Source organism: Corythoichthys intestinalis, chromosome 20, assembly GCF_030265065.1.
Source record: "Corythoichthys intestinalis isolate RoL2023-P3 chromosome 20, ASM3026506v1, whole genome shotgun sequence".
Classification (NCBI taxonomy): domain Eukaryota; kingdom Metazoa; phylum Chordata; class Actinopteri; order Syngnathiformes; family Syngnathidae; genus Corythoichthys; species Corythoichthys intestinalis.
This window is the reverse complement of record NC_080414.1, coordinates 33,871,991-33,886,666: the sequence shown is the minus strand read 5'-3', so window position 1 is coordinate 33,886,666 and position 14,676 is coordinate 33,871,991. Positions and strand designations below refer to the sequence as shown.

At 38.4% G+C, this 14,676-nt stretch overlaps 1 protein-coding gene across 2 annotated transcripts in view; it reads left to right on the top strand.

Annotated features, from left to right (window-relative positions):
- Positions 1-14,676, top strand: part of col11a1a (collagen, type XI, alpha 1a) — a 193,780-nt gene that overhangs the window by 92,052 nt on the left and 87,052 nt on the right. For both annotated transcript variants that reach the window (XM_057824244.1, XM_057824243.1), the window contains 11 exons: positions 155-208; positions 305-358; positions 898-951; positions 4,369-4,422; positions 5,012-5,065; positions 5,278-5,322; positions 5,527-5,580; positions 5,670-5,714; positions 10,148-10,201; positions 10,752-10,796; positions 10,890-10,943. In XM_057824244.1, coding sequence (XP_057680227.1) covers positions 155-208; positions 305-358; positions 898-951; positions 4,369-4,422; positions 5,012-5,065; positions 5,278-5,322; positions 5,527-5,580; positions 5,670-5,714; positions 10,148-10,201; positions 10,752-10,796; positions 10,890-10,943 — 567 coding nt within the window. The remainder of the gene's footprint in view (positions 1-154; positions 209-304; positions 359-897; positions 952-4,368; positions 4,423-5,011; positions 5,066-5,277; positions 5,323-5,526; positions 5,581-5,669; positions 5,715-10,147; positions 10,202-10,751; positions 10,797-10,889; positions 10,944-14,676) is intronic.

Sequence of the window (14,676 nt, the reverse complement as noted above, 5' to 3'; positions counted from 1 at the left end):
ACATACTCCTCTTGAAGCCTGTACGTATGTATGTAATATAGCGAAACACTTCCCTCTAGTGGTTACATTTAAACAAACTGTCTTTGCTGGAAAAAACGTGACTAATGATGATGTTTAGAAACAACTTGTTTGATAAGTCCTATCTTCTTTCAAGGGTCTCCCTGGTTCTACTGGGCTGAAAGGTGAAAGTGGAGATCACGGGCCTCAGGTGAAAACCATGCATTAAGTAAAAAATAAAAAATAACCAGTAAGTGAAAGCCACATCCAAAGACAGTTTTGGTCACTTCCTCTTATGTGTCCATAGGGACCCCGAGGTGTCCAAGGGCCACCAGGACAAACAGGAAAACCTGGCAAACGGGTAAGTGAACTCGTTGACCCCAATCCACCCTCCTTCTAGTGCATGTTAGAATATCCAAATTTGTTGTGTGTACAGTTGTTTGTACCTGCTGCTCAAGCGCTGAGAGGATTATTTACAACGCAACAAACAATCGCTTGATAGGTGCTTAAAGGCCTATGCAGCTTCCAATCCGTGGATCAATAGCCGGCCTGTTTAATCTGTCTGAAAATGTCAAAATGAGTCAGAAAGTGAATCTGGGACGTTCAGCCTTAAATCGTGTCACTTGCTAAATGTCTTGACCTACTAACTGGCTCATAATAAACATAAAGCAAATCCTAATGAGCTAAATGGAGGCGTTTTGTTGTTTTCTTTTTGTATCGTTGATGACGTCTGTTGAAAACCTTATATTACTGCACCCATTTCCACTCTAATGTCAGATTTTTAAAATGTTCTCTACATGTCAGATGTTCTCTTTTATTTTCATCATACTGAGTGTATACTTTTGTTTAAAACTATGTTGCCACTCTTGTATCATTGCTAAAAATTTTTCTTGCTTTTAGGGCCGTGCAGGAGCTGACGGTGCACGTGGGATGCCCGGAGAGCCAGGCAGCAAGGTACTAAATAGCATTAGCAATTACAATATAGTTACTGTAATTTTTGGACTTGAAGCCATTACTTTTTTTCATCCTGCTTTGAATCGTGTGGTTTATAGTCCAGTGTGACATATTTATGGAGTTTTACAGGCTTAATGAGCTTTTGTGTAAAGGCAAGCGCAAAACGAGAGGAGCCACGTAGCTGACATAGACGCTGTCAGGAAACAAGCAAGCAAGCATAATGCATTTATTTTTCATTGCTGCACAAGAAAACAGTGACTTGTCCTATTTCAAGGAGTAGGGGCCATTATAATAGCCGTGTAAAGTAAATGAGAAGGTGAATAGGTGAATATTTTTTTGTTGTTGTTCGTGAACCACATTTCCACACAAACGCACATTGAGTTACCATTTAGCTTAGCAAGGAGAGGTATGGGAGTCATTTTCGAATGTCTGAGAGCTTGCAAAACATTAAAAAAGCGCATTTATCAAGGTTTCGTCAGCCGTGCTTTGCATATATCTGTCTTCCGAAACAGCCTGTTAGCACAGACATAAGTACGCCTTCCCCTCTGCTATTGGATGCGTGTTGACGTCAGCATGGCGGCGATATGAAAATAAAACAAGTCTCTATTTTGGGCCCCTGCCCCTCGGCGAAAATTCACTCAAGACTTTCCGCCCCGTCCAAAACGATCACCGCCGCTCACGTTCGAGGAGAAGTCCCCACCCACATACACAATGAATAGGTAGCCGCTAAACCTTTCACACTAGGCTGGCGCTAATTTGAAAAGGCCTTCAATATCCTATAATGCATTGTGGACGCCGGAGGTTTATAGTGTATTGCGAGTTGAATACAGTGGTGGATAAAGTATTTACTTTTTATTAGGGCTGTCAAAATTATTAATCACGTTAAAATATTTGACGCAATTAACGCACAAGTCCCGCTCAGACAGTATTCTGCCTTTTGGTAAGTTTTACAGCAAGGTTTTTTGTGCTGTCTAACAGCGAACTCTTGTGGTCGCTTTGCGACATGGTTTACAGTATTGCTTTCTTACCAGTTCAAAATGGCTGCACGACGTCTCGGGTTGACGCCTACGTTGTAATGTTGTGCTTATATGATCCTTGGACAAGATTTGTAGAGAATGTACATATTATGTTAGTAAGCGAAATGTTATATTTTTTGTATGAGACACTTTTTGTTTATGTTTAGTGAACCTGTATAGCGTGCTAAGCTAACGTTGTTGCTAATGCAATGCTTGTATACTTTTTTTTTTTTGTAGTTTCACTACGGTCTAAAGAGGACAGTGGTTTGAGGCCATTTTATTAATAAATCAGATGAAAAAGGAAGAAGTCTGATTATTAAGGCGTCGTTCACTAGCTGTCTAGCTTTGGAAAAAGTAGACGCTTCGGAGTGAGGACAGCATAGACAGATTTAAATGACAGTAGAGTGAAATGCCCACTACAGTCCTTATGTACCGTATGTTGAATGTATATATCCATCTTGTGTCTTATCTTTCCATTCCAACAAATTATTTTACAGAATATATATATAATTTACAGAAAAATATCGCATATTTTATAGATGGTTTGAATTGCGATTAATTGCGATTAATTACGATTAATTAATTTTTAAGCTGTAATTAACTCGATTAAAAATTTTAATCGTTTGACAGCCCTACTTTTTATACTCAAGTACAGATACAGGTTGAAGGAATAGCATCTTTTCGCGTATATACTGTTTGGCTGTTTGTATTACTCTAACGTACCCAATATAAAATAAATAGCATTTATATCATAGTTTAAGGAAAGCAAGCAGAATATATTTGACATAGGGCATAAGAGATACATGACGTCCTCTAAACATGGAAGCCCAACGCTTGCGTCATGCAGCTGACTGAGCAAGATTGATGCTGACTACCAGGTGATAGGCAAGACATCTTCAACACCAAATCCCTCAATCAGCTCTTCAGGACAGTCCAGAACAAATGGCGGGACGTCCTGTACTACCACAACACCTGATAACAAAAAGAACTCTTAAGTTTGATAGCTCAACGCATTTCAGTCGGTGAGGCACGCCAAACCTCCCACCTTAGTTGCCTCATTAACCATGAAAGAGCAACGGTGACACACGAACTTGACTGCCCAAATCTGCAACAGTAGAAGACCCAAACACACCCCTCTTCCTGCACATGGCCCGCCCCGCGACAGCCTTCAAAAAGATTACATTATAACAAACTTTTGTCATTTTTTCTCGGGAATCTTTTGTTGACTTGTAATACGGTGACCCTGGAACCAGTCTGCTTTCTCACCTGGGTCTGTTGCTGTTTTGCCTTGCCGTTTGATCGCTGTCAACCTGAATAAATTGTCAACTTGTGTTTCAAAGCCTTTTTCCAGCTTTCAAAATGGAGTCAGTACGAGGGGTTAAGACTAAGGTGAAGGCGTGGAGTTTGTCCTTTTGGCCGAGTTGTCGGGTCATGCTGGCCCGGGTCGTTGGATCTGCGCCAGCGCAGGTCGAGCGGCTCGGCTGGCTTAATTCCGGCAGTCTGGCTTTCAGGTCAGATTCCTTCAAGGTGCAAAAAATTACTGAAACAGAAATACAAATATCTAAGAAAAAATGTACTTAAGTGAAAGTATAAATGTACTTGCTTTCTAATTAACTTTACAAGTAAAAAGTATTTTCTCCCGATGAAAAAATTTAATATACGTATAATCATAGATCTATGCATTTAAAAAAAAAAAAAATTCATTCATACATACCGTACATACATACAGAAAATTCATTGAACATTGAAATTCAGTAAACAGGAGCTGAACAAGCTCTAAAACTCCAAAACTTAGCTTAATGGCGTATTGCAGGCAACTATCAGGTGCATACCGCCCTCTACTGTACAAGAGTGTGCAGCACCCATCTCAAGGCGCTGCTCTAGCTGTTGGTTTTTATTGGTCAATATCTTGTTCACCTGGCTAATCTTGCTTGTATTCATGTTGCAGCCTCTCGTGCTCAATTACGGTTTAGTTACATTGGGCTTATCGATTGCTTCGATTGAATTGATTGAATGAAAACGAAACTATCAATTCACAATGAGAAAGAAAAAGAAAACAAAAGAAAGCGTGTAACGCAGGCGACAATATAAAATTAGTGGAGTAAAAAGTACAGATACATGCTATAAAATGTAGTGAAGTAAAAGTAAAAAGTACCACTTCAAATTTGTACTCGAGTAAAAATACTCTACTTTCTTAGTATACTTTACATTCCACCACTGGTTAGATATTGTATTAACACATCCAATTAGCTTGTTGAATCTTATGGGTTGTGCCTTATAGTCTAAAAATGATGGTTAAAATTACAATGTTTGTAAAATGCAATGTAAAATGTAAAAAACTAGTTCTGGTAATGGTTACGGTATGTTGCTGTGAGTTGACATTTGTGTGTTCATAACACAGGGTGATCGAGGCTTTGACGGACTCCCCGGATTGCCTGGTGAAAAAGGACACAGGGTAAGTGCAGTTGGATGAAATTTACCCAACTTTTTATTGATTGTTTCGTTTGTTCTTTGGAGTGTTTGTTGATGTAAACTGAATTATAAACCATGTATGAAGAACAAAACATATTGACCGTCAACAGTGTTGGTCTGAAACACAATCAAGTGACTTTTGGCTGATCCTATTTGTGTTACATTACATTCCGTTGTCATCATCAGTGAATTATCTTAATGTGTGCTGAGTGACCATCTGTAATGTGACGAAAAGGAAAAATATTGATCAATGTCCCTACATGAATTAAGTTACATTGATATGTTGTATTTTTGTATTGTGTTTTCTATATCGGTGAAACCTTGCCAAATTATTCCTCAAACAATCATTCCTAATCTCATTTTAAGGATCCTGGATGACTTTATAAAACCTATTGCTCTAGACTATATTACTAAAGCCAAGCAATGCAGTTAGTTTATAAGAAAAATGGTTAGAAAATGTTTTGACCTTGCCGGAGCGCTTGCGTTTCACCTTTTCATTAAGGAAGGTACGATTAGATAAGGGGATAAAAACAAAACAGTGGTGACTTTCTTAATCTAGCTCTGTTTATCAGGGTGAGCCAGGACCAATTGGACCCCCCGGTTCTCCTGGAGAGGATGGCCAGAGAGTAAGTACTTCTCATTTCAAATACAGAGCATGCATCAAAAGAAAGAAACAACAGCAAAAATGCTGAACTTAAGGTCAGCAAACTGTGGGGAGCTATTCTCTGCCAGTAAATGAATATAGAAATATGTTTTAAGGCTAATTTGTGCTGTTTCTTTTTTTTTCCACCCAAACTTGAGTTCAAGAAATAACTAAGATGTCAACTTCTCCCGACAGGGCGAGGATGGAGAGATCGGGCCCAGAGGGTTGGCTGGCGAGAGTGTATGTGTTTTTCTTTTAAACTAATAATCCAATATCCTGAGGGTCATAGATGTTTTGAACACATTTATTCAAATAAATTTAAGAGTGTGTTCGACCATGCTTTACCCAAAATATCCACAAGGGTCATACACTTGTTTTATGGAACAGCATCACTTCTTTTTTTTTTTTTAAACATATGAATAAATTTTTCTCATTTTCTCTCAGGGTCCAAGAGGTCTGCTAGGACCCCGCGGTTCCCCTGGACCACCTGGCTCACCTGTATGCATCATCAGACTCCTCATGATCATCATCTAACTTCATGTATAATCAGTATTTGACCTAACTTCCTCTCTATTTGTCTTTCACAGGGTGTTGCTGGAGTTGATGGGCCTCCAGGTCCAAAAGGAAACATGGTAATATATATTGTACTGTGTGTTACTAAGTATAGATTAGGAATGGGAATTTCGATTAATTTCCCAGCCAAATATTTTAATTGTGACTGGTCTATAAGCACAAAAAAAAATTGCAATCTAATACACATACAGTATTAAATAAAAAAGTTTAAAATGCAAAATTTTTGTGCATTTACGAGCTATTTTAAGCCCAAACATTCAGGAAAAGTTGTTGTTTTACGTACTATTGCTTAGAGGTGGGAATCTTGGGGCACCTAACGATTCGATAATGATTCAGAGGCTACGATTCGAATTTAAATTGATTATTGATGCACCAAGGACCCAAGGCTATAAGCTGCTTTTAATTTTTCGTACATTAGTTACAAAATTGTAAATAAATCCTCTCAGGCTTAAATAAACTACTATTTCAAGTTGAACAGTTCAAAACAATAAATAAAATACTCAAGTCCCCATTCTGTATCAGCAGCTTTAAACTACATTTAACTAATTTAATGTTGTGAATCAACCGTTAAAGTTGTTAAAATTGCTCCCATTATTCCATAATTTCCCTTCTGTCTACTTTCGACATGTGAAGGTTTTAATACTGTTTCATGATTTAAAATGCCCAGCAGAGGTCCATTTGGCCTTTCCCAATACAAATGCCCTTGCTCCAGAATTTTATAGGACTGTATTAAAGATAGATTCAAGTCAAGATTTTGCTGATTTAGGAGTGTTTTAGATTAAAAGTTAATTAGGTTCGCTGGGAAGGTTCGCTATAACAGCCTTCCAGAGAAGTCTACTGCTTTAAGATGGCGGCTGTTTACTAACACTGACGAGTCTGTCGTTTTGCATCTAGTTTTCTATACATGTGCTAACGCAGTCGAGTCTGTCATTTCTATATACATGTGATAACTACTGTAGCATATGTGGTCGTAGTTTGTAGCGGCTGTCGGCCGCAGTTAGGTATTATTGGTTTTTTATCTAGCGGCATGAGTTGAGCATGATGTTTCTACTATTGATGTTACAAAAACTGACTGAGTAAAAGTAACTGAAAGAGAAATACATTCCTGATATGTTTGACAAAATTTCCCCAACTTTGTGTCTTTTCCCCCCTGCTACGAGTGCGTGCGTGTGTGGCGGTTTGGGGGGGGGGGGGGGGGGTTATTTCTCTTAATGGCTGGTCAGCCTGTTTACAAAGAGGCAGAGGCGCGAAGACCAAAGCCCTTTTCAGACTTATATCCCGATAAATTCCCATGTAATGTGACGCGGGATTTACCCGTGACGTGCGGAGATGTACCGGGAATTACCGGGGTTGGATACTTTTAGACCTGTCCCGTATTGGCGATTCAGCACTCTCTCTATGTGGAAGGCGAGGGACATGACGTCATTTTTGTTCGGCACGTGCAAAAAAATAAACCACACATTTCAAAAGATGGACAATGGGCCTGAGATTCAGTAGCAAATTAATTTCGGGATGTTTCCAGTTTAATTTTGCAATATTTTCAGTTTGCCTTGTTGATAATTGTGACATTTTTTCACTGCTTTTCGTCTTACTGCGAAGAAAAACTAAATGACGATCGGCCCGCCATGATATTTACGTCATCAGCCTTCGCGGTGTGATTGGGGAATTAAGTGGCTGCTTTTATGCATGTTGCGTCCCAGTGAAGTCCTGGACATTATACTACAACGCGACCCGATTAATGTCCGTGTCATTTCTATGTCAGTCGACCCAGGTATTGCTTTCAGACATAAGGGCCGTTTAAACCCCGGGACTTAACCTGAGTTCAGAGTATGTCTGAAAGAAGCTCAAGATCCGTGATGGTGCATTTAACCGACTAGAAAAATACGAAACGCTTAATTATGAGCAGCGTTGTTAATCTTACTTTAAAAAAGTAATTACAGTTACAAATTACTTCTCCCAAAAAGTAATTGCGTTAGTAGCTCAGTTACCTAATTGTAAGAGTAATTACTTACTCAGCACGTTTTACACGTTTTTACATTATACATTCTAGAACATCTTTCACATCAAAGCTTTTTATATTGACTGATTGTGTTTCATCACACCACTAATATATATAGCTATATTTTTCAATATGCAGATGAGGCTCTGAATTTCATGGCTCTCCTGTCTTTAATCTAGTTGTTTTGATTAAAATAAAAAAGAGTCAAACAAGGTTCATGGATACGTCAGTCAAGAAAAGTTTAGGGCAAGTGACTGTTTTGGCCATAATAATAATAATCATAAGTAATATTATATTGTAGCGTTTACAAGGACAACGCAAACTTGGTAATGATAATGCAAACTAAGCAGGAAAACAGTACATTATTTTCAATTAATTGTACCAGCCTGGACGCCACAAACTATAGTCCATGACAAAAGTCTTGTCGCTTATCCAATTTGTAGAAACAATTGCTAATAACCTGACTTTCAATGATTCAGTTGGTTTCAGAAATGGCTCCTATGAAAGCTAAGACCCTCCCAAATTATGTTGAATGTACAAAAATATATATGTTTCACTGAAAAAAGATAGATCATTTAATGAAGACATAAAGGTCAAATTTTGGCAAGACAAAAGTTTTGTCGCCTACAGAAAGTAGTGTGAAAATTGAGCTAAAAAATGTACTTCAAATACAAAAATATGTTACATAACATAAGCCAATTAAGTAGTGGTGCTGTGAGATCCAAATTTAATATTTTGTATGACTTCCATGGGCTTCGGCAAGGATTCATACAATTTATTGATGAAGTCATCAGGAACATCAAAGAAAGCAGTCTTGCGTGCCTCCCAGAGTTCATCAACATTCTTGGGTTTCGTTTTCCATGCTTCCTCTTTCATCCTACCTCAGACATGCTCAATGATGTTCATGTCTGGTGACTGGGCTGGCCAGTCCTGGAGGATCTTGAGCTTCTTTGCCTTGAGGAACTTTGAGGTAGAGATTGAAGTATGCGATGAAGCACCATCCTGCTGCAGAATTTGTCCCTTTTTATGTATTAGGAATGTAAGAGGCAGCTAAGATTTGTTGATATTTCAGACTATTTATCTCTCAGAGTGCAGACAATTAAAAAAACGTGTGGCATTTGCCAAGGCCCACACCCTGTCAAAAGGATGGACGCTGGAAAAGTGGCAAAAGGGGGATTTTTCAGATGAATCTTACACCACAGTCGCCGCAAATATTGCAGGAGACCTACTGGAGCCCGCATGGATCTGAGATTCACTCAGAAAACTAAAGTTTGGTGGTGGCAAAATCACGGTCTGGGGTTCCATCCAGTATGAGGGTGTGCGAGAAATCTGCAGGGTGGAAGGCAACATAAATAGTGTAAATAAATGTTTTTACAAAATGGATAAGCGACAAGATTTTTGTCAGGGACTGTATATATATAAAAAAAAGTTGCCCGAGAGTTTAAGATGACGCTCGCTACGCTAAATGCTATTGCTAACAACGGGCGGCCATGGCGCAGTTGGTTGCTCCAGTTGTCCTTGGGGTGAGTTGTTCGATTCCAGGCTGTGACTGCCCACTGTCGAAGTGCCGGTGGGCATGGCACTGAACCCTAATTTGCCCCCAATGGTTTGGCAGCGCCTTGCAAGGCAGCAGCACCATTGGTGTGTGAATGTGTGCGTGAAAGGGTAAATCTGTGCTAATGTAAAGCACTTAGGGCATTGTAACAAAGTAAACAAATGCGCTATATAAGTACTCTCCATTTACCATTTACCAACAAGAACGCGAATGCAATGCTAACGCTCCCAGCCGCCTAGCCCATCATCATCGCGTTTGCAACAGGGTCCCGCTCTGCTCTCTCCAGGGCAGGCAAGCAGGTGGACGTGTGACATGAGCAGACAACTTGACCTTCATTCATGCAAATTGTAGTTACGCGCCCCTTCACATCCTCAATAATGGTAACGGGATTGCAAAAATGGGAAAAATAATAGATTACTCACTACTGAAAAAAATCTGAGTAGACATGAGTTTTCTCTAAGCTCTTAAAGAATATTATTTGTCTTATGTTTAACAGTTTCTTTATCTCTGTGATGTCTACATTAGGTTGTTAACATTCTTTTGGGATTCACAGCTGTTAGGTCAAAAGTCAACTCTGCCTCAAAGGACCTACAGAGCAGAACCATCATATGCTCACTATTTACTGTTTGATAACGATGTTATGCCATATTTGTTATGACACTTGTCATAAATAAAGATCTAAAGGATGTCTATAGAAATAAAGATTCACTTGAAAGCTATGAAATGCATTTTAACTCATTGATAGACATCCAATCTATTTTTTATGTTTGGGTTACTGTCAATGCTTAACTGTTGTAAATTTTATTTTGCTGCTTGATAAAGGTTTGGACGACAATTTTATTTCAATTGTTTTAATGTGCACAGTCCAAGTGACAGTTCAATTTCATGTACTGTTAGATGTTGTGTCTGATTTGACCGCTATTCCTAATTTCATCTAGGGACCACAAGGAGAGCCTGGACCACCAGGCCAACAGGGAGTTTCAGGCACACAGGTAAACTCATTAATCACAACCTGTCTAGCAAATTTATGTCAAAACAAAGAGGAGTGTGGGTGTGTGAGTGTAAAAGCTTCCATAATGTTTAAATTAACTTTTGAACCTTCTCATTTGAATCTACAATAAGTCAACACATACTGTTTAGCAAGCTCCCTTTTTTCAGTATTTTAGTGGTGTTTCGGGGACATGTTTTGTAGTTAATTCATTTAATCCATATTTATTTATCCTTTCATATTAGTGGAATTCCTTCAAAGATACTACACCTGTTAGACTAAGCTCGAGTGACTCAAATGAAATACTCTTGTTTATCGTTAAAAAAAAACATTGCACATAAATTCATGCACATATTTTAATTAAGCAGTCCCAAATGAAGGTTTAATGCTAATATGTCCTCTGATAACCCCTGATTGAAGACACACAAACGCACGTACACAAGCTTAACATTCTTACATGGGCTCAACACTTTACAGCCCGACATACACCACAGTTAATTTTGAGTATGTGTTGTCAGAGAAACCATGTCTCATTCCTATTTTTATGTTCATAGGGTCTTCCAGGTCCACAAGGCCCTATTGGACCTCCTGGTGAAAAAGTATGTGCTCACCCAGTTACATAATTTAAAAAAATATTCTTATTTTTGTTTTCATCCAAAGATGTCAATGATGGGTGTTTTTCTCGCTTGCAGGGACCTCAGGGCAGGTCAGGGTTGCCTGGACTACCTGGTGCCGATGGACCTCCTGTACGTACTCTTATTATCTGTACACATGTATCCAGAATGTCAATATTACATGAACATACCAAATCAAGCACTAATATTTGCAAGCTCCAGTGTTGTTTTTGGCACCGCTTTTAATTTTTGTTTTAGTCTTAGTCAGTGGTTAATTTGTAAATCATAAGATGCCGGGAGGCAAAGTACAAATGACAATGCAGGGATGACGAGACGGGCACAGGTCCCAGAACATACGCAGAAAATGGTGCTGAAAACAACACGCAAATGCCTTCTTGCCATGCTGTGGGACTTACAAGCCTCAATTTCAGATAATATCCATGGTATACTGGACTGTCTCAGAAAATTAGAATACACAATATTCTAATTTTTTGAGACAGTCCTGTGTATATATACAGGACTGTCTCAGGAAATTAGAATACACAATATTCTAATTTCCTGAGACAGTAAGGTTAGGTTGAAAAAGTACGAAAGCTGTACCGCATACACATACGAAGGATTGTCTCAGGAGTGATTTGTTCGATGATTCAAGGTCATTATTATATTTTTCATACCATGCATGCATTTTGAAATGTGAAAAAAATCAATGGGAGAAATTAACCTCTACGGCATTGGTGTCATTATTCGCAATATTTACGTAAAATTAATGCTAACTGCCTGGTTTTTTTCCTTAATCCAAGAATCAAGACTGTTTTACGTTCGTATCTATAAGGAATTCAGGATTTAAGCATTTTTTCAGAAGAATTTTCGACGTAAAAGCTGTCAGGGAAGTTCACTTTTGAACTCCGAGACAAGTATCAACAGATAGCTCAAATGAGAGAAATGAATCAAACTCAGCTAAGGATTGCCTGCTTTGAAGACTTTATAGATAAACAAGATATATATCAAGGGTACAAATGTGTGATCCAGCCAGGAGCTGTGACCACGCAGGAGTACAACGAAAATACACAAGTCAATGGTCTATATACTGTGCGTGTTGAAAGGGCGAAACACCGTCTTATATTTGGGCCAAAACGATACTACTCATCCTGTTTGTACAGCCGAAAGCCGAACACTGAAGCATACTGGCACTACTTTCTAGCTTTTCTTAATGTCGTTGTTTCGAGTAAATTCCGTGTTGACATGACTGGGAGCACTGCAAAGCAGCACATATGCTTACTGGAACAAAATACGGAAAATAACATTAACAATACTAACCTTTTATATTTCGCACAAAATTCATCTATATACGACTATTTAAAGGGTATGACAACACCTGGGGAAATGCTAATATTCCATCATTTATCCATCAACGCATGCCTTTTGAAATTATATCATGCCACTTAGTGTAATTACACACATCGCAACACCAAGAAAATGATAGAAATTAGGTCGATTGTCAAGCTGAAACGACCCGCCCCCAAAATGTCGGAAATCTAGCATATTGTGTGCGTGACGTCACTATAAGGAAACAACCGGCTTAGTGCTTAGTACTGAATGGCGGCGATGATGGCGGACAATTTTGTTTCTAGTTGCAGCGACGAATCCAACGTAACGAACATTCTTCTAATGGTGATGAGGGGAGTTATGAATCTTTCTTTGGTGTTTTGGGTTATCAATTTGAGCCCAAACGAAAGCAAATGCAGCCTAATGAAAGGATCATTGAGGCGAGCAATCACACTGATGAAACACCGGCGGCAACAGAAACACAGAATGGTTTGTTTTGCATTTCTTTTTGTGAAGCTGATACACCGTGACCGCAAAATAATGTATAGAATAATTATCATTTAATGTGCTATCATCGGTTTTCGCTCTGCCAACCGACACAAATATGAATGGGATTAGAGGATTTGTTGTATATATTTTACGAGCGATAATTTATACATGTGTCCAGTCCTATATCCAATGCATGATATGTTTTTATTATAAAAGAGTACTCACTCTGGCCATTTGCTTGGCCTTTGCTTTGCCTGGGGTGCTGGGGTGGTCTCATCAGAGCCAGTCATCGTCCTCTTTCTTGTTATCTTGGGACATTTAGGTGGCTGCGCGTGTAGCTGGGCACTGCATCTGCTTTCAGCAGCAATTTCGTAGCAAACCTGATTTCATTTGTCCATAGTTCGTATAGCTTTCAGGTGTAATATGCGCACCACACAAAACCGTGCCGGAGGCTGGGTCTGAAAAATTAGCCCTCTTAGCACTGACGAACTTTACTCATTGTCTGCGTAGTCCAGCTCTTTTTCTCGCGTTCGGGAACTCATGGGTACTACATTGCGACAAATGGTTATTTGTAAACCACATAGCATGACAGGTTTGAACCATTTTAGCGATTTTTTGATAAAACACGAACGCAACTCTCTCGTCGATAAACAACGATGGCACCTGCCTCGACCTTTTGTTTCCTTGTTCTGACGTCTCTGCCCCATTCGGCTGTTTCCGGAATACTTTCGGAAATGTTCGTAATTTTCGATCTATTTTCGATAATTGCTCATGAATGCGATTTATTTTTTTGTTAACTTTATTAATATTTGTTATCTTGCCACATAACGGTTCTATTGATATCTCACAGCCCCTTAGTGTTTTCATACCCTTTAAGTGACGAGTCGCATGTAATTAGCCTCGCCATCACAATAGCCGAGGAAATCGTGGGTGTAACTGATGTCACGGTGGACAAGCTGAAATACTCGAATGTCATTGGCTAAGACGGTTCTAGCATTTAAAAAGTCAGTTTACATCAATTTTGTCTACTTCCTGGAACCATTTGTTTTTTTTGGACATATATTTCCACTATTACTCATAAAAATGAAATTCAATTTTTTTTGTTTTTTTTTTCAAATCGTTAATTAAGATTATTGTTCTGTACTTGATCTTGTGTTGTAATCAGAGGTTGGTAAAATAGCCAAAAAATTTTACTCAAGTACGACTAGCATTACTTCACAATAATATTACTCAAGTAGAAGTAAAAGTAGTCATCCAAGTACTCAACTACAAGTAAAAATGTATTTGGTGAAAATACTCAAGTAATGAGTCACATTGTGAGTAAATGTCAGATTTTTTTTTTTTTTTTTAAATAATGGTATATTTTTTTCTCAGCACAACTTCATCTATATTAACTGTTATTATTATACTGTACCATAACATAATTACATAACCACATTAAGCCAAAGAAATACAAAAAAACAAACAAACAACAACCATTGTAATCAGAGGTTGGTAAAATAGCCAAAAAATTTTACTCAAGTACAACTAGCATTACTTCACAATAATATTACTCAAGTAGAAGTAAAAGTAGTCATCCAAGTACTCAAGTACAAGTAAAAATGTATTTGGTGAAAATACTCAAGTAATGAGTCACATTGTGAGTAAATGTCAGATTTTTTTTTTTTTTTTAAATAATGGTATATTTTTTTCTCAGCACAACTTCATCTATATTAACTGTTATTATTATACTGTACCATAACATAATTACATAACCACATTAAGCCAAACAAATACAAAAAAACAAACAACAACCAAAAAAACACAGAAATTAAGCATTATTCGTCCTCAAGGGGAGAAAACAGACATAATAGCTTCCTTTTATGAAGCTAAAAACGATCATATATCCGGTTTTACATGGTCAATCGGTGACAAATAAAAACTGGGAGAAAGAATAAAATCTGCAATTTTGGGTCATGTTGACGGCAGCGCTCTATGTCAAATGCTTAATTTTTTACGGTGCTTTAAAGACGCCACATGACTGATCAGGCCGGCACGATCATAGAACGGC